This window comes from Mauremys mutica, chromosome 7 (assembly GCF_020497125.1).
Source record: "Mauremys mutica isolate MM-2020 ecotype Southern chromosome 7, ASM2049712v1, whole genome shotgun sequence".
Taxonomy (NCBI): domain Eukaryota; kingdom Metazoa; phylum Chordata; order Testudines; family Geoemydidae; genus Mauremys; species Mauremys mutica.
Genome location: NC_059078.1, coordinates 61,409,488 through 61,436,342, shown reverse-complemented (window position 1 = coordinate 61,436,342; position 26,855 = coordinate 61,409,488). Strand labels below are relative to the sequence as shown.

The 26,855-nt window shown below is 49.8% G+C and overlaps 2 protein-coding genes across 3 annotated transcripts in view; one reads left to right on the top strand and one right to left on the bottom strand.

The window, feature by feature from the left end:
* WDFY4 (WDFY family member 4) overlaps window positions 1-14,657 on the bottom strand; it is a 285,705-nt gene extending 271,048 nt beyond the window's left edge. Inside the window, exon 1 of the mRNA XM_045025801.1 lies at window positions 14,579-14,657. The gene's annotated coding sequence lies outside the window, so the exon portion shown is untranslated. The remainder of the gene's footprint in view (window positions 1-14,578) is intronic.
* ARHGAP22 (Rho GTPase activating protein 22) overlaps window positions 1,175-26,855 on the top strand; it is a 282,538-nt gene continuing 256,857 nt past the window's right edge. For both annotated transcript variants that reach the window (XM_045025804.1, XM_045025803.1), the window contains exon 1: window positions 1,175-1,297. In XM_045025804.1, the coding sequence (XP_044881739.1) occupies window positions 1,264-1,297 (34 nt within the window). In that variant the 5' untranslated portion in view covers window positions 1,175-1,263. The remainder of the gene's footprint in view (window positions 1,298-26,855) is intronic.

Below are 26,855 nucleotides of genomic sequence, written 5' to 3'. Positions count from 1 at the left end.
AAAATCTCGCCTTGGGGCAGCTGGGTTTTGGCTTGTGCTAGGGCTCTGATAAGCTCATTAGCTGTGGGGAAGTGCCAAGAGGGCACGCGCAGCATTCAGGATCCAAGATATTACTGTCACCCAGAGAAAGAGGATGCTTCACACAGTGCTTTTAGCACATAAATTTACTCTTCATAAGTGCTACTTAGCAGTGCAGAGCTCTGCAGGGTGGGCGTGCGCCTTGCCAGCAAAATAGCTACATCCCTTTCCCTGCGGCAGAGGGACCTTCTACACTGGGGGCCTGCAGGGAGAGGGAAAAGGGGAGGCAGGACTATGCTAATAGCAGCAGCGTGCAGGATGCATCTCAGTTAGCAGGACAGATTAGATTCCCCTCCAATTAACGGTTTTTCACTGTTACATCATCTCTTTGTCCTTCCCCTGTAATTGCTGATTCCCGGCTTTTCACTTTTCAGCAGGAGGGGAGGCAGCTTTAAAAAATGACCGTGTGCCCCTGAGCTAAGAGGGAATGATGGCATTCCACAGCGCCCAACCTGCAAATCTACCAATGCAGGAAGAGGGATTTTTTTCTTCCCCGCAATGATTGCCTTGCTTCCAGCGAAGCCGGTGTGTGTCTCACTCTGAAATACAAACCCAGCTCTGATTCAGCCTGTGTGCTTTCTGAATGCATTACTCAGTAAGCAACCCAGCATGCCACTTCCCTGTGGACCAGTGCACTTATTATTTCTCCTAATGTGCAACCTTATCAGAGCTGCGAGCTATACACTGCCGTGGTCTTTATGCCCTTTTCTCTCTGGCTCGAGCAGGTTCAACTCTTGATCTGATTCTTGTCAAATCAAAGCTTCTGTTCAGCGCAGCCAGAGAAAAATACAGCAAGGGACTCTGCTTGGACTCCCTAGTAGGGATGTATTAATAACACTGATGCATGGCCAATTAGGAGAAGGAGCCAGGTCCAGCCCTTGTGTCTCTGGCTCTAGTGATTTATCGACAGTAATTACTGAGGCACTTAATGGCTAGTTTGGATGGGAATTAATTCTGGGCTGGATAAATAATGCATTAAGGTTTATTTAGCCAAATGCAAGGCATCGCTCCTGAGCCCGTACTGGAAGTGCAGGGAAGTGGATCTTCAGCACAGAGCAGGCTGGGGAGAGGCTGCTACCGGCAGGACAGGCTGTGCCGTGATGAGCTGCAACAGGGTGAGGAGGCTGGGAAGGAGGATGACAGCATGCTGAAGGCTGCGAGAAAGGTGACGCTGGAACCAGGAATATGTTGAGTCCCAAGATAAGGCAGGCCAGGAGAGGTGAGTACAGGCTCTCTTCTATATCTTGGGATTTGCTCCCTGGAAAATACACCCAGGGGTGTGTGTGTGGGGGGGGTGTTCCTAATCAGCACAAGAAGGAAACTTTTTATTACTCTTCATGGTGACACATCAACTGACTCTTTGAATTTTGCCCTGTAAGATGGCTCATATTCTGAACGCTGTTGCACTTTAATTACTGTAGCATCCTCAATAACGTGCATCATTTTTTCAAGATACTCTGCAAAGCAAGGCTGAAGCTAGACAAATTCAAACTGGAAACAAGGTGTAAATTTTTAACAGTGAGAGTAATTAACCCTTGGAACAATTTACTAAGGGTGATGGTGGACTCTCCATCACTGGCAATTTCAAAATCAAGATTGGATGTTTTTCTAAAAGATCTGCTCTAGGAATTATTGTGGGGAAGTTCTCCGGCCTGTGTTATACAGGGAGTCAGACTAGATGATCACAAATGGTCCCTTCTGGCATTGGAATCCGTGAATCTTTGCAAGCAATGTCACCTGAGTTGCTGAGTGTGCCATCCCACAATTACGCTCTGTTGCCAAATTAAACTAGCAGAATAAGTTAGTTATTCTTGCAACTGCACTTAGTCAGATGAGTTATTTCTTTTCTGCCTGTGACTTATGAAGCAGGGGAGTTGGTCTTTTAATCACTAGTGTTGTGTGCCGTTTCAGCTCAGAAGTAGAGCTGCATCACTTGTACATAACTTCTAATCTGTCCGGAGTCTAAGAAAGGGTACGTGTAGTTAGGTGTGCATATTTCATTACACTGTTTCTCTGGAACCTTTCTAGTGCAGAACATGCCATGGAATCTTTACACTTAATAAGATCAGATGGACAATTGTGGTACAGTAGTCTCGCCTAAAGCATCCTGAAGAAGTAGTTAGCAAGTATCCTAGCACCTTATCCCTTCAGCTCAGCAGGCAGAAAGGAGAAAGTCACTCAGTGATTGCTGCTGAAGAAGACAAAGGAGGGAAAACCTGTCCTGTTTCTGAAACAGCTCAGATTTGCAAACTACACAAGTACAGGAGCACAGGCAGCATGTTACAGAACTGTTGTCCTCTGGCCATGGCTTGTGTCTACACTCCCTCTCTTATGACGGATATCTTCTAGCAGAGGGGAGGCATTGTGTGATCTTGTGCTGCAGTAGCAGCTCTGAGCTTGACATCACATTTGCAGACTGTGCTGAGCATCCTTGTCATTCACAGCCTCATGGCAATCTCAGAGGCATCAGAAATAGAGATTAGAGCAGTATCGTTTAGACTTGAAGCAGTGTGCAGTCAGGAAGTGTGGAAGAAAGCCTAAGGTTTAGAGGCTCTGTCTGCACTTCAAATGCTACAGTGGCACAGCTGTAGTGCTTCAGTGTAAACATTCACTACAGCGATGGGCTAGGGGGAGTCTATCCCTTTGCTATAGTTAATCCACCTCCCCAGGAGGCAGTAGCTAGGTCGATGGAAGAATTCTTCCGTTGATCTAGCACTGCCTACACCGGGGGACAAGTCTGCATAGCTACGTCTCACAGGGATGCAGACATAAGTTTTCAGGGTAGACCAGGCCAGAGCTTTCTTCAGGCACACCGGCTTTGTAAAATAGGAAATTGCCAGCTGTGTACAAAGAAGAGATAACATTGTAATGGTTTAATAGTTACCTGCAGTAATTCAGGGAGGAGTGCTTCTAGGTGAATGTTACTGTGGCTCATACAGTAAAATACATGTAGCACAGTACAGTATACGTACAGTCCTTAAAACACCCAAAGTCCATTGAATAACAGAGTTCCTTAAAATAAAGAGCCTGTCTGCAATCTGGAGCTTTGGGAATACATGTGTACCATCCCTGCCATAGTAAATACATATGCATTTGATTTTTTCGTTAGGCAGCACTCATTGGAATGCAACATCTCCCAATGCATACAAAAAAATCGTCTATCTACCAGGGTACATGGTCCCCATTACTGTAGTATCTGAGCACCTCACACTCCTTATTGTATTTATCCTCCCACCACTCCCCCACCCTTGTGAGACAGGGCACTGCTATGATCCCTCCTTTACTGCTAGGGAGGCTAAGTGACTTGCCCAAGGTCATACGGGAAGTCTGTGGCAGAGGAAGGAAGGGTATGCCCCCACACCTATGCCCCAGTTCAAGGCTAGCACGTAACCTCTCTTTCAGCTCATCTTGAAGATAAGTTATATTAGCACTCAACTAATAGGGATGTAGTTAGGGGTGAGTATTGCACACAGTCCCCACATGTGATAGATACACGGACTATGCTGTAGTTCTATGGCTTGGGTGCCCTGGAATTGGTGAACTGTAAGCTACCTTGGCTCTGTTAGTATTTGTTTTTCATAGAGCTGTGCTCTGATAGAATTCTTCTTTTAAGTCAACTGCAGACTTCTGAAAGGGTCTGGCTTGCTGGCCCTGGAAATGAAGGGTCCTCTGTCTATCCACAGAGCTGGGACAGTGCGCGCATGCAGGAGGGTAATCTTCCCACGCCCACAGTTCTTCCTCAGTGTACTGCTACCCTGGGCCAAATGGCCTGCTTGCAGGAGGGCCCAGTCTTGCAAGGTGCCAGAGTGCCCCAGTTCCTTCTGACCTACCCAGGAGTTGAAAAAGCTGAGCACCTCCTGAGAGGTGATGAACCCCTTGTAGCATTGAGCTGAGAGGGAAATGGTAGGTCAGTCCCCTTGGCCTCTCTGGAGATTGCTAACAAGGATCCATGCGGTACTGGTGGTGTAACAGGCATAGAATATCAGGGTTGGAAGGGACCTCAGGAGATCATCTAGTTCAACCCCCTGCTCAAAGCAGGACCAATTCCCAACTAAATCATCCCAGCCAGGGCTTTGTCAAGCCTGACCTTCAAAACCTCTAAGGAAGGAGATTCCACCACCTCCCTAGGTAACCCATTCCAGTGCTTCACCACCCTCCTAGTGAAAAAGTTTTTCCTAATATCCAACCTAAACCTCCCCCACTGCAACTTGAGACCATTACTCCTTGTTCTGTCATCTGCTACCACTGAGAACAGTCTAGATCAGGCCTGCACAACATGCAGCCCACTGAGCCTCACTGTGCGGCCCGCGGGGGGATTCTGAATCCCCCGCACACGGCGCTCTGCGGGCAGCCTAGAGCCCTTTGAATCCCATCCGCGGCAGGGAATCAGAGGGCTCTGCGCTGCCCACAGCGGAGGGCAGCCCAGAGCCCTTTGAATCCTGGCCCCAGGCCGCTGATTGCCCCCTCCACGGACCCCTGCCCTAACTGTCCCCCAGGACCCGCACCCCCTATCTAACACCACTGGTCCTTGTCCCCTGATACCCCTCTCCCAGGACCCCACCTCCTATCTAAATGCTGCTGCTCCTTGTCCCCCGATTGCCCCCTCCTGAGACCCCTGCCCCTAACTGCCCCTTGGGACCCCAGCCCCTATCTAAGCCTCCCTTCTTCTTGTCCCCAACTGCCCCCTCCTGAGATCCCCCCCAACTTCCCCTCAGGACCTCACCCCCTACCTGTCCCCTGATGAACCCCTGAGACTCCCATGCCTATCCAACTGCTGCCTGTCCCCTGACTGCCCCCCCGAACCTCCGCCCCATCCAACCCCCCCTGCTCCCTGTCCCTTGACTGCCCCCCGGAACGCCCTACCCCTTCTCCAACCCCCAGCCCCCTTACCGTGCCACTCAGACCAGCGTGTCTGGCTCCAGCAGCTCCAGACACGTTGCTGCCATGCTCCCCTGCGGAGCCCACAGCTCCACCCCCGCCCCGTCCCAGCATCTGTCTTCCAGATTTGAACACCTCAAAATTCAGGAGTGCTCAAGCTCAAGTTTGGGCAGCTGTTACTTCATTTCTCCCAAATCAAATATACTGATCCACTGTAACTTGCTGTAGAAAAAGTAGGATAAAATTGAGCAGGAAATGCTTATTAGGACTGGAATTTGTTATATCCTTGGGGGCAGCCGGTTTAGGAAGAAATCACTTGAGGCCAGACAGCAGACAGCTAACAAAACCACCATTTTATTTACAGAAACAGAGAGCTCACTCAGCCGGTTGAAACCGGCTGAGCTATCCCTTAATAGTCTAACTCAGTTGCCATAGTAACAAAACCCATGACAACCAAATACACAACATATTCCTCCCCCCCTAATAAGAACATCCCCTAAATAAAACACACACTAAACTAGAGAAGGAGGGTAGACTGCCTCCATTCCCGGCTAAACCCTGGGGATTATTTTGCCCCATAACCGTGGGTTCGCCCTAACTAAAGATCCAGCCGATGAGGAGGCCTTCTGTCTCTAGGTGGATTATGGCGAACTTCTGGTGTTGTTGCACACGAAAGTACTAGGGGCTCAGGGTCCGCAGCACGAATAGGTGAGGAGGTGGTATCAGCTCGTGCTGGGCAAAGGGGTATCTCAGCTGCCGGCAGTAATGGAGGAGAACAGTCAGGAACAGGTGACTCATGATTCGGTGACTCACCAGGAGGGGTGAAGTCAGACCCCTCAACTGCAGATGGGTCCTGAAGACTGGCATGACCTGGCAACAGCTGATCTACATGTCGCCGCCAGGTAAGATTCTCGGCAGTCCGGACTGTATAGGAAACAGGTCCTGTTTGAGTGATGACTGTGGCTGGGACCCATTTAGCTCTGGAAGTATAATTCCGAGCCAAAACTGGCTGCCCTGGGCTAAAGGTTCGATCTTTTGCTCTGGGTGCCCGTCTGATGACTTGATATTCCTGCTGATGTTGCACAGTTTGTCTGGGTTCAGAAGGTTTCAGCAGATCAAAGCAAGTGCGCAGCTGTCGTCCCATCATTAGAAAGGCTGGGGAAGCCTGGGTCGTAGCATGAGGTGTGTTTCTATAGGAAAGTAAGAAGGTATCCAGACGCTTTTGAATGGAGTGTTGTCCCTTTGCTGATTTCAAAGCGTTTTTCATTGTCTGCACAAATCTTTCAGCTAATCCGTTGGTGGACGGATGATATGGTGCTGACGTGATGTGGTGTATCCCATTTGCCTTCATAAAATTTTGAAACTCTTGAGAGACGAACTGCGGTCCGTTGTCGCTCACAAGTTGTTCTGGCAGACCAAAACGACTAAAGAGTCCTCGTAGTTTTTGGATAGTACTCTCTGCAGTAGTGGACTGCATTATAGAGACTTCTGGCCATTTAGAATGGGCATCTACTGCCACCAAGAACATGCTTCCTTCAAGGGGGCCAGCAAAGTCAACGTGAATACGTTGCCACGGGTTTTCAGGCCAGTCCCATGGGTGTAGGGGTGCCCACTGGGGTGCATTTCTTACACCCTGACATGACATACAAGCTTTTGCCTTCTCTTCAATAGCACTGTCCAATCTAGGCCACCAAAAATAGCTTCGTGCAATTTCCTTCATGCGCACTATTCCACAGTGACCGGAATGTAGCTGTTCTAACATCTGTGATCTCAGGGGTGGTGGAATAATGACACGCCTCCCCCACAACAAACAACCAGATTGGACCGATAACTCCGTCCGCCTGGACATGTAGGGAACAAGGTCGGGTGAGACCGGAGAGGTTTGTCGAGATTTTCCATGCATCACCAGGTCCATAACTTGGGATAATACTGGGTCAACGCGGGTTGCCTTCTTTATCTGAGTAGCTGTGATGGGTGTATTCTCTACCTGTTCAAAGTAGAAGATTTCCTTTTGGGCACTATCTTGATGTTTGACCGGTAAAGGCAACCTTGAGAGGCCATCTGCATTGCCGTGCAGAGTGGATTTTCGATATTTGATCTCATATGTGTGTGCAGAAAGTATCAATGCCCAACGTTGCATACGACTAGCAGCTAATGGGGGAATGCCTGTGTAGGGTCCAAAAATTGATGTCAGAGGTCGATGGTCTGTAAGAAGAGTAAACTTTCGCCTAAACAGGTACTGATGAAACTTCCTAATTCCAAAAACAATTCCTAATGCCTCACGTTCGATTTGGGCGTAGTTAGTTTCTGCTTTGCTTAGAGTGCGTGAAGCAAAAGCAATAGGTCTTTCTTCTCCCGAAGGCATAATGTGTGACACGACCGCTCCCACTCCATAAGGGGAAGCATCGCAGGCCAATTGCAGGGGTAAGGATGGATCAAAGTGCGTTAGAACTTCAGAATTTAACAATGCATCCTTAGCTTTGTTAAATGCAACATCACAGGCTTCAGTCCACTTCCAGGCCTTGTTCTGCCCAAGGAGCTCATGAAGTGGTTTTAGCAGTGTGGCTAACTGTGAGATGAACTTCCCATAATAGTTCAGTAGTCCTAGAAATGAGCGCAGCTGGCTTACATTTCGAGGTGGGGGAGCCTCCACAATAGCTTTAACTTTTGCAGGGGCCTTATGAAGACCTGCAGAATCGATGATGTGTCCCAAATATTCAACAGAGGGCTTGAAGAATTCACACTTGTCTTTGCGAACTCGTAGGCCATACTCTTCCAGTCTTTGTAGGGTAGCCTCTAAATTCTTTAAGTGATCCTCTTCATTTCTTCCAGTGACCAGGATATCATCCAGATAGCACTGAACTCCTGACAAGCCACACAAGATCTGGTCCATAGCCCTCTGGAACAGGGCGGGAGCCGATGTGATTCCGAAGGGTAGGCGACAGTATCGATAAAGCCCCTTATGAGTCACAATAGTCAACAGCTCTTGGGACTTTTCATCGACGTGCATCTGTAAATATGCTTGACTCAGATCAATCTTACTGAACTTTTGTCCCCCAGCCAGGCCTGCGAAGAGGTCATCGATGCGGGGAAGCGGGTATTGCTCTGCACACAACACTGGGTTGACAGTGACTTTAAAATCACCGCAAATCCGGAGAGAGCCATCTTTCTTCACTATTGGAACGATAGGAGTGGCCCATGAGCTATGGGTAACTGGTATTAGGACTCCATTGGTGACCAGGCGCTCCAGGTCTGCTTCAACTTTTGGCCTGATGGCATATGGCACAGTTCGGGCTTTCAGATATTTTGGTGGGCTGCCAGGTTTAATGTTCAATGTCACAGTGATTCCCTTCATACTTCCCAAATCATCTCCAAAAACAGCAGCATGTTTCCTTAGTATAGGGGTTAGACTGGTTTCTTCTTTAGTCATCCGGTGCACTTCTGCCCAGTTCAGCTGAATCTTCCCAAGCCAAGACCTACCCATTAAGGCTGGGTAGTCACCTCTCACCACAAACAGTGGCAATTTAGCCGCCTGTCCATTGAGCTCCACCTTAACATCAATAGTGCCCAACATGGGCACAGCTTCACCTGTATACGTCTTCAGAACAGTTTTTGTTGCCTTAAGCGGAAGATGCTGTAGCTTTTCCTTATACACAGTCTCAGGAACCAGCGAGACAGCTGCACCGGTGTCTAGTTCCATGCGTATAGGTTTGCCCTCCAATAAGGGGGTTACCCAGTATTCATGTGAGCCCGCTGCCAAAGACAAAACATGCAGTGGCACTTCCTCTTGTGAGGAGGTGTCACCTTGATCATCCTGGGTCTGCTCTAGGGTATGCAAGGTTCCTCTTTTTGTCGGCCAGACCACAGGCCTCTTTTTCTTTTGTTTACAGGCATACTCAATGTGTCCCTTTTTGCCACAGTGTCGACACACCAGGTCCTTACACCAGCATTCTGATGCCTGGTGACCCAGCTTACCACAGCGGTAATATTCTTGACTCTGCACCGTTTTGTGGGTCAGTTCTTGTGACACTTTTTGCACCCTAGGGGATGCACCGATGTATTGTGCCTCCCTTGTAGCCAGTTCCATGGAGACAGCAATATCAACAGCCTTCTGTAATGTAAGCTGAGCCTCTGTCAGTAGGCGCTTCCGTATAGCTTCACTGCAGAGGCCACACACTAACCTGTCACGCAGGGCATCATTTAACATCTCTTTAAATTCACAGTGTTCTGCTAGCTTTTTTTAAAATGGCTACAAATTGTACAACTGTTTCATCTTCCTTTTGGTCTCTTTTGTGGAACCTATATCTTTCAGCAATTACCAGTGGTTTTGGGGAAAAATGGGACCCCAGGATTTCCACAATGTCACTGTAAGATTTAGTTGCTGGCTTAACAGGGTGTAGTAAGCTGTGTAGCAGGGAGTAGGTTTTAGCCCCTACAACACTTAAGAATATTGGCACCTTCTTCGCTTCTGTAATGTCATTTGCAATAAAAAAAAGCTCAGAACGCTCAGTATACACATGCCACTGCTCTGTATTCTCATCAAAAGGTTCCAGAGGCCTGGTCAGAGTAGCCATGATTTTAGTTTCACTTTCACAGTCAGTGCAAACAAGCAGCTTTTTTGTTTGTTTGTTCTTTACCTTAACTTCTACTTCCTTCTGTTACTGGAGCAGCACCGGAGTCTCACCCTCGTCGCTACTTGTTATATCCTTGGGGGCAGCCGGTTTAGGAAGAAATCACTTGAGGCCAGACAGCAGACAGCTAACAAAACCACCATTTTATTTACAGAAACAGAGAGCTCACTCAGCCGGTTGAAACCGGCTGAGCTATCCCTTAATTGTCTAACTCAGTTGCCATAGTAACAAAACCCATGACAACCAAATACAACAGAATTGCTATTTTCAACAGCCATTGCCTTTTTGTTTGTTTAAAAGGAAGACAGTGATATTGCATTGGCAAATTCCCCATAGAAAGAAAGAGTGGAACAAAAGAATAATAAAGGCACCTCAACTTTTCCTCATTTATGGAGGACAGTCTTATAATATGCATCCAGATATCCTCCAATTACACAAGCTGAAAATTGTTCCACTTTACTGCAGCTCTGTAACCATATGGGAACCAATCCTGTCTGTGTTTTGTGCACATCCAAAATTCCTGCTGAATGACCCACCCTGGGAGCGAGTTACCAGTGACCCAGGGCTGGGGTGGCAGGAGGTGTGGGGGGGAGCGCACTGGTGGGGGGGAGCTCAGGGCTGGGGCAGCAGCAGAGTGGGGGGAGGGCACTGGTGGGGAGGAAAGGGGGAAGCCCAGCGCTGGGGCAGCAGGGGGTGTGGGTGGGGAGAGAGCCCAGGACTGGGGCAGCAGGGGGGAGCCCAGGGCTGGGACAGGGGGCAGCCAATTTTTTTTTTGCTTGGGGCAGCAAAAAACCTAGAGCCGGCCCTGCCGGGTTCCCCCAGCCGCCGGAGCCCCAGGCCCTTTAATTTGCCCCTAAGGGCTCCCAGCCACCTCTTCAACTGGGAGCCCCTGGTTGATTTAAAATAAAGTATCACCTCCCCACCCCCAACCTTCCTTTTTGGCCCACAGCTGTTTTGGTGGGGTGGCACTGGGGAAGGAGGGTTTGTTTCCGCAGGGCTGGGCGGCCCTGGGGCGGGGTGTTTCTGCGGGGCCAGGAGGTTTCGGCCCTTAGCTGTTTGCTTTACGAGTTGTGCAGGCCTGGTTTAGATCCATCCTCTTTGGAACCCCCTTTCAGGTAGTTGAAAGCAGATATCAAATCCCCTCTCATTCTTCTCTTCTGCCGACTAAACAATCCCAGTTCCCTCAGCCTCTCCTCAAAAGTCATGTGCTCCAGCCCCCAATCATTTTTGTTGCTCTCCTCTCAAGGGCGGCTCTAAGAATTTGGCCGCCCCAAGCAGGGCGGCATGCCGCAGGGGGCGTGCTGCCGGTCCGGCGGCTGCGGGGGACCTCTTGCAGATGCGCCTGCGGAGGGTGCGCTGGGAGGGCGGCAGGCGGCTCCGGCGGACCTTCCGCAGTCATGCCTGCTGGAGGTCCACCCGAGCTGCGGGACCAGCAAACCCTCCGCAGTCGTGCCTGCGGGAGGTCCGCTGGTCTGGCGGCTCCAGTGGACCTCCCGCAGGCATGACTGCGGAAGGTCCGCCGGAGCCACCTGCCGCCCTGCCGGCAAAATGCCGCCCCAAGCGTGCGCTTGGCGCGCTGGGGTCTGGAGCCGGCCCTGTCTCCTCTGGACTCTATTCCATTTTTTCCACATCCTTCTTGTAGTGTGGTGCCCAAAACTAGACACAGTGCTCCAGATGAGGCCTCACGAATGCCGAATAGAGGGGAATGATCACGTCCCTTGATCTGCTGGCAGTTCCCCTACTTATACAGCCCAAAATGCCGTTAGCCTTCTTGGCAACAAGGGCACACTGTTGACTCATATCCAGCTTCTCATCCACTGTAACCCCTAGGTCCTTTTCTGCAGAACGGCTTCCTAGCCATTCGGTCCCTAGTCTGTAACAGTGAATGGGATTCTTCAGTCCTAAGTGCAGGACTCTGCACTTGTCCTTGTTGAACCTCATCAGGTTTCTTTTGGCCCAATCTTCTAATTTGTCTAGGTTCCTCTGTATCCTATCCCTACCCTCCAGCGTATCTACCACTCCTCCCAGTTTAGTGTCATCTGCAAACTTGCTGAGAGTGCAGTCCATGCCATCCTCCAGATCATTAATGAAGATATTGAACAAAATCGGCCCCAGGACTGACCCTTGGGGCCAGGGCCGGCTCCAGGGGTTTTGCCGCCCCAAGCAGCCAAAAAAAAAAAAAAAAAAAAAAGCCGCGATCGCAATCTGCTGCAATTCAGCGGGAGGTCCTTCACTCTGAGCGGGAGTGAGGGACCCTCCACTGAATTGCAACCGAATACCTTAAAGTGCCGCCCCGCAACGGAGTTGCCGCCCCAAGCACCTGCTTGGTAAGCTGGTGCCTGGAGCCGGCCCTGCTTGGGGCACTCCGCTTGAAACTGGCTGCCAACTAGACATGGAGCCATTGATCACTACCCGTTGAGCCCAACTATCTAGCCAGCTTTCTATCCACCTTATAGTCCATTCATCCAGCCCATACTTCTTTAACTTGCTGGCAAGAATACTGTGGGAGACTATCAAAAGCTTTGCTAAAGTTAAGGAATAACACATCCACTGCTTTCCTCTCATCCACAGATGCAGTTATCTCTTCATAGAAGGCAATTAGGTTAGTCAGGCATGACTTGCCCTTGGTGAATCCATGCTGACTGTTCCTGATCACTTTCCGCTCCTCTAAGTGCTTCAGAATTGATTTCTTGAGGACCTGCTCCATGATTTTTCCAGGGACTGAGGTGAGGCTGACTGGCCTGTAGTTCCCCAGATCCTCCTCCTTCCCTTTTTAAAAGATGGGCACTACATTAGCCTTTTTCCAGTCATCCAGGACCTCCCCCGATCGCCATGAGTTTTCAAAGATAATGGCCAATGGCTCTGCAATCACATCTGCCAACTCCTTTACAGGGCCGCCCAGAGGGGGGGGGGCAAGTGGGGCAATTTACCCCGGGCCCAGCAGGGGCCCCCACGAGAGTTTTTTGGGGCCCCTGGAGCGGGGTCCTTCACTTGCTCCGGGAGCCCCGGAAAATTATCGTGGGGCCCGGGCCCCCGGAGCTTCTTCGCTCCCGGTCTTCGCTGGCGGGGGGTCCTTCCTCTCCGGGATTGAAGGACCCCCCCGCCGCCGAATTACAGGCGAAGCGGGACCCGCCGCTGGAGTGCAGCCGGGTCTTCGGCAGTAATTCGGCGGCGGGGGGGTCCTTCCGTTCCAGGACCCGCCGCCGAAGTGCCCCGAAGACCCGCGGTGGGGGCTGCACTTCGGCGGCGGGTCCCACTTCGGCGGTAATTCGGCGGGGGGGGGGTCCCCGCCGTGGGTCTTTGGGGCACTTTGGCGGCGGGTCCCGGAATGGAAGGACCCCCCCGCCGCCAACCTACTGCGGAAGCGGGGCCCCCTGCCGCCGAAGACCCCAGGCCCCCGGAATTCTCTGGGCGGCCCTGCTCCTTTAGCACCCTCGGATGCAGCGCATCTGGCCCCATGGACTTGTGCTCATCCAGTTTTTCTAAATAGTCCCAAACCACTTCTTTCTCCACAGAGGGCTGGTCACCTCCTCCCCATACTGTGCTGCCCAGTGCAGCAGTCTGAGAGCTGACCTTGTTTGTGAAGACAGAGGCAAAAAAAATCATTGAGTACATTAGCTTTTTCCACATCCTTTGTCACTAGGTTGCCCCCCTCATTCAGTAAGGGGTCCACACTTTCCTTGACTTTCTTCTTGTTGCTAACATACCTGAAGAAACCCTTCTTGTTACTCAAGATCTATGATCCAGCAAAGGGCTGCCAGGATCTCCTATTAGCAGGATGGGACAACAGGAGCTAGAACCCTGCAGCCAGCTGCTGAGTAAGCTCTGCTGACTCTCAGTGGCAGGTGCAGTGTTAGCTTCACCAGGACCTAGGAAGAACGATGGGTGTAATGTCTGGCTAAAAAGAACTAGAAGAGACAGGGCAGGCTTGCAGGAAGCACTGGGAACAGCCAGGCCTAAGGACAAAGCATAGGTGGGGCTTATATTCTGTTGCCACTGGAGTCAGTAATAAAGCCAAACCCTGGGAAGGGGGTTAAACTTGACTTTAATGCAGCAAGTATAGGAGTTATTGGGAATGGCACCTGTTCACAGATGGATTTTGTCTCATGGACCCCTGTTGACTAGACATGGGCTAGCCCATACCCAACCTATTTCATAGCTCACCCAGGAGCCAGCAGACAGACCCTAAATCTAACATGGTTCAATGCTGTATAACACATTCCCATGAAGACTGCCATTGATTTGCCCAGCAGATTTTTAACATGTGCTTTGGGCATTATACGGCCACAGACTGTATCGATACACTTTAAAGGGGAGGTCCGGATCTGCTTAAAACAAAAGGCCTATTGATGTTGGACCCAATCCTGACATATACTTAGCTGGGGAGACCGTCTACTGAAATCCACTTCCTTCTCTTGGCTTCCCCTCCTGACCTCTCACATCAACAACGAGGGGACTGTGCAAGAGCCTTCTCTGTATCTCCTTGCTGTCTGAATTGGCCTTCTTGTACCTCTCAGCTTCAGCAGCTCTCCACCTGTTTTCAAATCTCCTTTGAAAGCCTATTCCACACACACACACACAGAGCTTATGTCTGGGTCTCCCACTGCTAGGGTTGTTAAGCTTTAAGTTAACTCTGTAATCTTATTACTTAGTCTAGAATATTTCAAGATACAGTTTGAGTTCGGGATAGTCCCAAACCAAGTTGGGGTAGTGTGTGTGGCGGGGGCGGGGGGTGTTCCAAATTTGGACCTGGATCTGGCATCTTGAGTCCAGTTCTTGTTTTCTGTGAAAGGTGGTACAGGAAACAAAAGCTACATTGTATTGCTAGAGTGTATTGCCAAAGTTATGTGGTCATTGTGAAGCTGTCTAGAGTGGCTCACCACTGTGAGTGCCAACTTCAGGACAGACTGTCGCAAACCAAGGCACAAACCCCAAACTGGTTTATAACTAGATTTCAGGTGTTAACTCCTAAAGCACTATAACAGCCTTACCATGGAGTCACAGACAGTCTCCACGGGCACTTCATCTATCTTGCCAGCCAGGCGAGCCTGCCTTTGTGGTGGATGGTCCCTTACACCAAAAAAAATCACAATATTCAGGTTATTCCCAGCTCCAAAGGACCGGTCACTTACCCCAGGTCAAGTGCACCCTATATCTCTTACCAAAGACAACACTTGTAGCCAGTCCTTTAATAAACTAACTAAAGATTTATTAACTAAGAAAAAGAAGGGAGTTATTTACAAGGTTAAAGCAGGTGAACATACATACACAAATGAGTTAATCTTAAATTCCAAAAGTTGATAGTAGCTGCAATATATGCAATTTCTATATGTCCCTTAGGGACAACCCAAGCCGAGCTTGGGGATCTCTTGCTTATGCTTAGAAAATTTTACCCTCTCCAAATTCTAAGCAGCAATGTGATAAAGTATCTTCTCAGGCAATTCTATTCTCTTCCCTCAGAGTTCAAGCGGATTGAACAAGCATGGCGTCCATCTCCTCTTCCTGGGCATGTGTGTGGGGGGATCAACGAAGTCTTTGTCCTTTGACTTTTCACAATGGCTCATTTGGTTTCAGTGGCCCTTCTTGTCTGCAGGACCAGTACTTTACATGTAATTAATGCCTCTTTCTTGTTTGGTGAGTTACTCAGTGACAGAGACTTACAATGCCAAACCCTCAATATAACTTTATACCATGGGCTACAGATGTGATCAGTGAGATCAATGCATGCAGCATCCTAGAAACATTTTATCAAGTCTAAACACATTCTTATCAACTTAACATCTGTTTTAACAATGCTAGCACACCGATTAGCCAGACTGGTTTCCAGTTCTCCTTTTGTCAGCATTCAGTGAGGCCTAGGGGCCTTGGCATGAGCTAGCACCTGGTCTGCCAGCGTCACAGTCATTACCATTACACCCACTAAATCAAGTCCATACAGCACAGAAACATGCAGTTGGATGCACGTTATCTTTTCATAAGACCCAGTATGGCCTTAAGCGAGGAGTAAAACCTTATAGATTGAAAACCATAACAGGCATAAAGGAAAATCCTTCATATTGGCTAGGCCTGAGTGGGTTTTGCATTATTTTTCCCATCTGCAGTGTTTTACTACAGTAATTGGAGAGTCCTGGGTTCTAAAATAAGGGGCTTCAGGGGGAAAATGCCTCCTATGTCCACATTCTCTCCCTTTCCTTGCAGCGCTGGTGTTATATCCTTGGGGCAGCCGGTGTAGGAAGCAATCACTTGAGGCCAGAGAGCAGACAGCTAACCAAAACCTCCATTTTATTTACAGATACAGAGAGTTCACTCAGCCGGTTGAAACCGGCTGAGCTATCCCTTAATAGTCTAACTCAGTTGCCATAGTAACAAAACCCATGACAACCAAATACACAACAGCTGGGGTATGGGAAGTACAGCTTTCCAGCCTGGAGACAGGGCTTTTTCAATACAGGAGATAATGATGGCAGATCTCAGGCAAAATCCTTCCGTGCTAAGAAAGATACCTGGCCCTGCTCATCACTGGGTCACTTTTTAAGATGTGAAAAAACCCAGCAGCATGTTTGCTCACTAGTCAGAGCAGCTGTAAGCAGGTTACCTCTTTAAATGGGGGGAGAACAGACCTTCCTGGTAGAGAAAGGAGGCAGGTAGGAGACTCCCAGTGTGGACAATACTTCTCCCATCAAATGTGGGTGCTGGAGCCCTGTGAACTCCCTGTCAGAACCAGGCTCAGGGCACAGGAAACTGGAGCCAAGGGTATGAGCCAGAGTCAGGAACCAGCCCTGGGAGTCACAGCTGGAATCAGGACCAGGAGCAGGGCTGAGGCAGGACCAGCACAAGGTCATCCTAGAACAATCACAGCTGCAAACGGAAGCACTAAGCAGCCAATCATCTGCTACAGCTGCCAAACTTGAAAGCAGGTCTGTGGCTCCCCTCAGCCATCAGGCAGGCTGGCCAATCCTACTGCAACTCAGCTGAGTTCTTTGATCTACCTGGAGGGCTAGCCCTCAAGCCCAGATAAAGGGCCCAATCCTGACATTCCTCAGCCAGGCACCACCACCTCCTGCTGCTTCCTCTCAGTGCAGTGTCCTGCCTGAGGAGCTCTGGTTTATCCCACCAGCCAGCAAAGAGGAGAGCCAGGCTCCTGATACTGTTAGCAGTGGGGGGCACTCTTCCTCTCATCACTGCTGGCCATCCATAACCAACCTGCTAGGCTGATGGCTAGTCACAGGTCTGTGTGAGCTCACAGTTGCATCTCCAGTTTGTGGGCTGCTGTCAGAGCTCAGGCCTGTGTGAAGTTGCTGACTCAGCTTACTGGGTGGATATAAAGGGCTAGTGTGCTACTGGGCCACACTGCCCAGCCTGGGGAGACAGCACTGGAGTCCTCAGGCCCTTCCTACCAGGTCCCAAAGTAAGTGAGTCAGTCAGAGCTTCCCTCAGCCTCATTTGAGTGAGAAGGAAGCCACAAGACTGCTTCTCCCGCCTGGTCCACAGAGGACCCCAGCAAGCACAGTTTTCTTCAGAATGGTTCAAACAGAACCCAGGGAGAGCCAGAGGCGGCTCCAGGCACCAGCACACCAAGCGCATGCTTGGGTCGGCAAGCGGGGGTGGGGGGGAGTGGCATGCCGGTCACTGTGAGGGTGGCGGTCAGGGAGCATTCCGTGGCGTTTCTGTGGGAGGTTCGCCGGTCCTGTGGCTTCGGCGGCGGGCACGATGAAGGCACGGGACCTATAGATCACTCGCAGAACCGCTGCCAAAGCCGCATGACCGACGGACCTCCCGCAGAAATGCCACCGAAGGCACCCTGACTGCTGTGCTTGGGGCAGCAAAAAACATAGAACCGCCCCTGGGGAGAGCGCAGTGTCTAACACCCATCCTCCACCAACACAGCAGCCCTGGGGAGCAGCAGGGTAAGTGCCATTGCTCCTCTTCAGCATCTCCGCTCTGCTCCCTCTTCCAGGAAACCTCTAACCCTGCTCCCTCTGCGCCCCCCGGAGAGGTTGTTTCTTCTCCAGTTGGGGCTTCTTCCTTCCCTTCCCCTCCAGGGCTTATGGCTTCTCTGTTCAGTAGCTCCCTCAACCATTGGCCAAATGAACCACAGCGGCTAGCGCTGCTGCCCCTAGACTGACCACCTTTGTTGGATGGAAATAAGGGAAAACCACATGAAAGGTAAGGGACAAAGCTTTGTTTTAAGGGGCATTTTAGGGAAATGCCATTTCCTGTAGCACAGCAGGCATTTTTCTCATTTCTGCTGCTCTCAAGCATAGAGTGCAGTCATCATAAGCTTCAATGTCACCCTAAGGGATGGGCCAGTAAAACATGGGACAGGTGGTCACCCTAATGACCCTCCGTGCCTGATACTTGCTCAGTCATTACAGCGGAAGGCCCCCATGTGACGGGATGGACTAGGTCTGCAAGCCCCCTGCTGGAGACCTTGTTGCCCTGCTACACCCTGCCCCAGAAAAGGGCAGTAGAGAGGTCTAAGATCAGTTCTTCCCTAGAACTGGAGGAGAGTGTTTGAGGGCACAACAGGACCTTAGACAGAGCAGTGCTGGCAGAGGCTAAGGGGAACTTGAAGGCACCCCCAGGACAAGGCTCTGAGGTGAGGGCGAAGAATATCCTAGAGCCCCAGGAAGTGGCCTAGCGAATTGGAGCCACAGTGTGGCTTATGTAAAGGGACACAGTACAGCTGCTATCTATAGGGTCCCTGGGCTGGGTCCCCCCAGTAGGGGAACTGAACTGTACTGGCCCCGCTGAATAGCTGGGGCAAGAAAGGCCCTGAGAGGGCAAAGGCATTGCCTCCGGGGAGGGAGCTCTGGGGCACTGCTCTGTACTGAAGCAGGGACAACTCAAGAGCGATGTGACAGAGGGCCCTGAGAGAGGCCCCTGTTGGGCTTGTGTCCCGGAAGGGGTTTGCCTTGTTTTTATTTCACATACAGACTGTGTGTGACTCAGCCAGAGGGCTGAGTCACCAAGGACCCACCACAGGGAGAGAGCAGGCACACACACTGAGACAGGGGGTGCTCATGAGAGGTGAGTGCATCTCATTACACCCCAGTAAGGGGATTTAACCTCTTCCTGGCTCAACCCAGGACAGAGGGCATTGGCTCAGCATCTCTGACTTACTGAGATGATGCCAAGGCACAGGCTGGATAGCTGGGGGGTGAGTGAGCAGGGAGAAAACACAGCAGCAGGCTCCAAGGTCTGGATAACGGGAGAAGCTCCCCGTACAAATTAAAATGGGGGCATAAGTAAAGGAGCCCAGCCCCACCCTGAAAGGTGGGCTAGGAGCAATGTGTTTCCCCCAGGCACCCATCCCTTTCTGTGTCTCCAGCCACCCTTCTCTGTGTGCTCAGTGAAGGGAAGCTGGGTTTAATCCCATCTGTACTGGAGCCCAGCCAGTGCTCCTATAGCCAAGCCTTCATGAGGTGACTGACTCGGCATCTTTGGTTCGGGCAGGTCAGCGAGAAGTGGAACTCCTCGACTGTCTGGGGCCTGGCTGTTAATGGCATGGGGGAAGTCACATTGCAGCCTCTTGGTTGAGGGGAGATGGCACAGTGCGGTGAATGTGGGGAGAAGGGAAGGGAGGTATGTGAGAGGTGTCCCTACCCCTTAGCTGGCCCAGTGAGGGCTTCCTAACCCTGGGGGGTGGGGGGCGTGAACTCCTTTTAGCAGGGAAATGGCAGCCAGACCCCGCAGGGATCTATGGGCTGCAGGAGGAAGTGATGTTTTATCCTCCTCCTACTCCACAGTATTGGCAGGCTGCCTTTTCTGCAACTGTTTATGGGTCCTTCAGTGACTCTCAACCCACTTCCTAGTGGAAAGCCAAATTGGGCACTATCCAGTGGTCCCAACCTATGTTCTTCATAGAGGAAGTGAGTCGAAAGGGACTGTGGGACCACAGACTGCCACTCCAAGGGGAGCTGGGCTTCTGGGCATAGAACAGAGAGCTGGGAAGGGACTAAAGGAATAACTGATAGCTGGTAATGGTAGTAGGTCCTTAACTTCTAGGCCAAGCAGCCCCTAGAGGCGAACGTGATACACTTAGCCAAGGCGTTATGAGTGCATTGCAGGCACCAATGCTGCTAACAACTGCATAGAGGGGTTCGGCCGGAGCTCGTCCCTCTCCGGGGCTGCAGGGAACCACACCACCTCGCTACGTCCATCTGTTTTTTTCGGGGAACTAGTCAAAACAATGGTTACTCACTCACGGTTGGCAGGTAGTAGAGAGTCCTACTCTCCGGTCTTTGTACAGGGACAGAGCAAACCATCTAGCAATAAGCCCAGGCTCTGGGTTAGGGCAGGCAGCAAAGAGTCTGTGGCTCAGGCCCACAGGCAGGGCTGAGGAAACAAGTAAGTTCAGGGAAGCCCAGGCCCTGGATCAGGGCGGGGCAATACGAAGTTTGGGGCTCAGGACCTTAGGCAGGGACTGAGCAAACAGAGAAGCACTAGGCCAGGCCCTGGTTCCAGAGGGCCTGGGAGATGGGGAAATTGCCACCCACACATTGGGTGGCAGGGGGGACGCAGGTCCACCCACTCCAATGCGTTCCAGCCCGGGGCCCTAGCAGCAGCAGACGGCCTGCTGTGGTGTCAGTGGGGATCCTGGCTGCAACACACTGACATCGGCTCTGGGTGTGCTGCAGCCAGACTAGGGTCGGCTGCCCCCAGACTACTTCCTACCTCCTCCTCCAGAGGTACCTGCGTCTGGACGATGTCTTCCAAGGAATCAAGCAGCATGGGCTCCTCAGGGTACTCAGCGAGTGGTATGCTTGGCAACTCCTCAGGGTAACTTGCCACAGGGAGGCTTAATAGCTTCTCTGGGGCCTGGTCGGCATCAGGCCTCAGCTGGTCTGGCCAGTCCTCAGGTCGGTCACAAACTGCAGGAGTCTCCCAACCAGGAGCTAGGCTACAGGCATCTGGCTTCTCCGGCAGCCAGGCCTCTAGTGAGCTCTGGGGTTGGGCTTTTGTACTTCCTGTCCTGCGCCTTGACCTCTGGGGGGCGGACGCAAGCTCCACTGGCTCTGCCCAATTTGGCATCCGGAGGGACTCGTCCCTCTCCAGGGCACCAGGGAACCACACCACTTTGCTACAAGCTGGTATTGCAAGGATCATGGAGAGGGGATTCTGGATGCCAGGATTCCTTTCCCCACAGATTTCTCCTCCCCTCAGTGGTCACAGGCTAGCAACCCTTGCCTGCCGTCACAGCAGTATAAGCACCATCATTTTCACTGCTGTTAAGAACATAAGAATGGTCATACTGGGTCAGACCAAAGGTCCATCTAGCCCAGTATCCTGTCTTCCAATAATGACCAATGCCAGGTGCCCCAGAGGGAATGAACAGGTAATCATCAAGTGATCCATTCTCTGCCACTCATTCCCAGCTTCTGGCAAACAGAGGCTAGTCACACCATCCCTGCCCATCCTGGCTAATAACCATTGATGGACCTTCACAACATCCTCTAGCAAAGAGTTCCACAGGTTGACCGTGTGTTGTGTGAAGAAATACTGCCTTTTGTTTGTTTTAAACCTGCTGCTTATTAATTTCATTTGGTGACCCCTAGTTCTTGCGTTATGAGAAGGAATAAATAACACTTCCTTATTTACTTTCTCCACACCAGTCATGATTTTATAGACCTCAATCATATCCCCCATTAGTCATCTCTCTTCCAAGCTGAAAAGTCCCAGTCTTTTTTAATCTCTCCTCATGTGGAAGCCGTTCCATACCCCTAATCATTTTTGTTGTCCTTTTCTGAACCTTTTCCAATTCTAATTTTTTTTTTTTTGAGATGGAGCGACCAGATCTGCATGCAGTATTCAGGATGTGGGTGTACCATGGATGTATATAGAGGCAATATGATATTTTCTGTCTCCTTATCTATCCCTTTCTTAATTATTCCCAGGATTCTGTTAGCTTTTTTGACTGCCGCTGCACATTGAGTGGATGTTTTCAGAGAACTATCCACAATGACTCCAAGATCTTTCTTGAGTGGTAACAGCTGACTTACAGCTCTCACACCTCCCTGCCATGTGGGCTCAGAATTAACCTGCTGAGAGTATAAACAAAAGATGCAGTTGATGCCAGTTGTGCTGGTGGCTTCGGGCCATGGAGATGGACTCAGACCCTTTTCGCATAGGCCATTGACCGGTTCAGTCTGTTGCAGGATGAAGATTTAGCTAGTTGCTATTTTGTGCTTCTGCAGAGCATTGAGCTAGTCAAATCTGCTGGACTTTAACTAACACGTGTTGGTCCTCTGCTTCCGTATAAACATCTGCTTAATAATCCCTTTTAGGAAGAGATCTTTAGTGCTTTGTTGGTGGGATCTGGGAAAGTAACTGATAACATCCTGCTTCCTAAATGCATGTGGTAAGAATTATTTATGCTTCAGTGAGACAAGGCTGCTTTTAAATTTGATTCCCAGAACGGCACCTACATTTGCACACTCTGCAAGGAGCTAAGTGAACAGAGGAGGAGTTTGCAAGGCAGAACTGATGTTAGATTAGAATCACTCACCCCTTAGGGGAAAGGTTTGTGCTGTGATGTGTCACTGACTGGAGTCTTGAACAGAGCTGACTGGCTGGTGTCATTTGATGAAAAATAATGATTTGTCAGAACTGAAACTTTCATGGAAACAGGTAAATTCTGACAAATTTCCTGACACAAAGAAAGGGTAACATTTTTTTTTGACTGTGTTGTAACATCTCCCTTTGACATTTTTTTAAGAAGTTTTGGGATTTTGGTTCAAAATGATTTTTTTATCTCAAAATTCAACTTAATTTATTCTAACAGTTAAAAAAGAAAAGATCAAAATCAAATGCAATGTTTCAAAATTATTTAAACAAAATATTTTGATTAACCCAAACCATTTCCCCCCATTTTTCTCCCTAAACTTTTTTTTTTTTTCAGTTTGTTGGCCTACAAAAGTTTTTGAGGTTTTGGCTTTGTCCCAGTTTGGGGTGGAAAAAATGTTCCAAATCTCAAATTTCTCACAGGATGTGAAAAATGATTCCTGCCTGGTTCTAGTCTTGACTGTGGCCTGTCAGCATGGGGCACTGAAAATCTTGCATCGATGCTGAGCTCCTTACTTGGGCAAAACTCCCACTGAAGTCAATGTAGTCCTTTGACTCCTGGGATTGGGAGTAAGGACTCCTGGATTTGTCTTCCTGGCTCTGCCATCCATTTGCTCCCTAGCCCTAGGCATCAGTAATGCCACCCCCCAACCCGCACACATGTACAATAGGAATGATAACACACTGGCTGGTCTACACTGGGGGGGGTATCGATCTAAGATACGCAACTTCAGCTATGTGAATAGTGTAGCTGAAGTCGAAGTATCTTGGATCGATTTACCTCAGGTCCTCACGGCACGGGATCAACGTCCGCGGCTCCCCGTGTCGACTCCGCTACCGCCGCTAACTCCAGTGGAGTTCCGGAGTCGACAGGAGCGTGTTCAGGGATCGATATATCGCGTCTAGATGAGACGCAATATATTGATCCCCGAAAAATCGATCGCTACCGCTGATACGGCGGGTAGTCTGGACGTACCCTTAGTGTCACAGGCTGTGCTGAGAAGGAAGGAATGTTTGTAAAGTGCTTGGATGAAAGGAGCTAGGAAAGGGCAAAAGATAAGTGATCCCAGGGTGGGGTGTCACTGTATGCTGTGGGATCATTAGCACTGACCCCCCACTTGGTAAGGCAACTCCCATCTTTTCATGTGCTGTAATATATATACCGCTTACTGTATTTTCCACTCCGTGCATCTGATGAAGTGGGTTTTAGCTCACAAAAGCTTATGCCCAGATAAATCTGTTAGTTTCTAAGGTGCACAAGGACTCCTCATTGTTTTTACTGTGTGCTATGACACACCAGTCCCTTTGTGATATCTATCTGGCATGCTGTCTGTATTGCAAGCTTGGAGGCAGGTGCTGTAGGCCTAGAAGATTAGGGTTGGAAGAGACCTCAGGACGTCATCTAGTCCAACCCCATGCTCAAAGCAGGACCAACCCCAACTAAATCATCCCAGCCACGGGCTTTGACAAGCTGGGCATTAAAAACCTCTAAGGATGGAGATTCCACCACCTCCCCAGGTAACTCATTTCAGTGTTTTACCACCCTCCTAGTGAAATAGTTTTTCCTAATATCCAACTTAGACATCCCCCACCACTCCTTGTTGTGTCATCTGCCACCACTGAGAACAGCCTAGCTCCATCCTCTTTGGAACCCCCCTTCAGGTAGTTGAAGGCGGCTATCAACTCCCCCCTCACTCTTCTCTTCTGCAGACTAAATAACCCCAGTTCCCTCAGCCTCTCCTCATAAATCATCTGCCCCAGCTCCCTAATTATTTTCGTTGCCCTCCATTGGACTCTCTCCAATTTGTCCACATCCTTTCTGTAGTTGTGGGGGAGTGGGGAAACTGGATGTAATACTTTAGATGTGGCCTCATCAGTGTCTAATAGAGGGGAATAATCACTTCCCTTGATCTGCTGGCAGTGCTCCTACTAATGCAGCCCAATATGCTGTTAGCCTTCTTGGCAACAAGGGCACACTGCTGACTCATATCCAGCTTCTCATCCACTGTAATCCTCAGGTCCCTTTCTGCAGAACTGCTGCTTATCCAGTCAGTTCCCAGCCTGTAATGGTACATGGGATTCTTCCATCCTAAGTGCAGGACTCTGCACTTGTCCTTGCTGAACCTCATCAGATTTTTTTTGGCCCAAGCCTCCAATTTGTCTAGGTCACTCTGGACCCTATCCCTACCCTCCAGTGTATCTACCTCTTCTCCCAGTTTAGTGTCATCCTCAAACTTGATGAGGGTGCAATCCATCATCCAGATCATAATGAAGATGTTGAACAAAACCGGCACCAGGACTGACCCCTGGGGCACTCCGCTTGATACCAGCTGCCAACTAGACATCAAGCCATTGATCACTACCCGTTGTGCCTGACAATCTAGCCGACTTTCTATCCGCCTTATAGTCCATTCATCTAATCCATACTTTTTTAATGTGCTGGTAAGAATACTGTGGGAGACCATATCAAAAGCATGCCAAGCAATGGGCTCTGGAGGCTCCAGCACTTGGTGGAGTCCCACTAAAGACACTCATCTCTCCCAGAAATGTGTGCAAATACACAAATAAACATCAGCCTTAGATGTTACCCTAGAAAAGTGGTTCTCAGCCTGTTCACCATTGTGGGCCACATATGCAGCTCTCTGTGTTATGTGGTCCATATCCACACAATATGTACTACCTGTATGGCCCTGAGGATGTCACATGGAATGCATCTGTGTGCTGATTGGGCTGCAAGTGGTCCATATGTTGAGAATCACTGCCCTAGAATTTCCAAAATTTGTTGCTAATAGAGAGCCCAAAAGATGGAGACAGGGCTGCCGCTTCAGGCTCCTTGGGCTAGTCGATCCTTTCTCCAGCATCTCAGCTGTGAGACAGCTGGATCCGTCATCTGGGAATTCTTGATTCGTCTGTACCCATCTCATGCCTGGATGTCTTCCCCATAGCTGAGATTCTTACATCTCCGGACTATTGCTGCTCGCTTCTCCCCCCTGTACTACTGCTTGGCTCTTCTGCCTCCAACATGTTGTTCTGGCAGTTCTGCCCCTCATTCTGTGGAGGACCCCTTTGATGTAGATTGCATCTGTAGTGGTCTACTTTTGCCACACACTCATTGTCTTGCACTGATATCCCACCAGCCCCTGCAATATTTGCAGCCCCTGAAGAGTCTGTGCATTGCTTTGACCTTGACTTCTCTAGTGTAACACTAGTTTAAAAAAAAAACCCAAAAAAACCAAAACAAAAAAAACCACTCTACCAAAACAAGGCATTCTACTGCACAGGATTCACCCCTGGGGAGAGGCTGAGAGGCCAAACAGCAGGTGAGTGGGGAAGGTGCTCAGATGAGTGATGATTGCGGGATAAGAACTCCTATAGAATAGAGTAGGGTGTTCATGTACTTATCAACCTCACAGGGGCATGCTGGGAATGAATGAGTGTTTACGAAGTGCCTGTATAAAAGGATGTATAGGAGTGCTAGGTACTGATGTCAGTGCCTCTCTTCACTGGGAGCTGTGATGCACCAGATGTAGTCACCTTGCCTTCCACCACAGCCTACTCTATTATTTGTATTGCCGTATCGCCTCAAAGCTCCCATCATGAATGAAGACCCCGTTGCACTAGGCATTGTACAGAAATGGAACAGACAGTCCCTGCCCCCCAAAACTGAGGGTTTAACAGCAAAGACAGTATTTCTTTGGGCTATTTTTCTTCATCAGCTGTTGTGCAAGCACATTATTGTCTGCAAGCCATTGTTGTCTGGCTTAGGGAAGGTGGTTGACATTGTATGAGCTAGGTGTAACCTTGTTATGGATTGAGTTAAAACCCTATTAGGATTGATAGGTATGAACTCACATAACTGAAAGCATAAGCCCCCACCTAAGACAAAAGATGTCAACAGGCCAAGGGCTTTGGGTGGAGTATTGTTTGGGGTAGGTGGGAGGGGAAGAGAGATCACAAAAGACAAGACCAGCGGGAAAAGCAACAAACCCAAGCAGGGACCTGTAAGCATAGGGGGGAGAGACAGCTTTTGGGCCTAGTGTTAGTGAAAGAGGCTTGGAAGCTGGAAGAAACTGCTCCTTCCGTTCTTGATTCCTTCTGCATTTGGAGACACAGGACTTTGTACATTCCTTATAAATTAACAAGACTTCATCAAAGAAAATACAAAACTCCATCTACTTCTCCTTCCAGCTGGAATGTCCCCAGGGCTCCCAACTTTGACTAGCCACTCATAAAAAAGGGACAACACTATTTTAAAATATGTGCACTTGGTATTTCTAGAGCCTTCTTCACACAGGAACCTCCAAGCATTGAATAAACACTAGTGCCATAAGCCTTGCAAAACTCTTCCCAGACAGGTAATTATAACTATCCTGCTATTACAAAAGGAGAAACTCGGGCACCGAAGGTTAAGTGAGTTCCTGCAAAGGTCACACAATAGGCAAAAGGCTGAACTGTAAAGGGAACCTTGTGGCTGTCTCCTGCTGTAACCATTAGACAACACTCCTTTTCACTCTCAGGGTGTGTCTACATTGCAGTCCTGGGGTGTGATGTCAGCTCGTGAAGACATACCCCTCCTAGCTTTAATCTAACTAGCTCAAGTCCAGAGCAGTGAAGCTGTGGCAGGATGGGCTTCAGCATGGGCTGTCCAAGGCTGCCCAGAACCCTGGATACTATTTGTGGGGCTAGTCCATGCACTGCCACAGC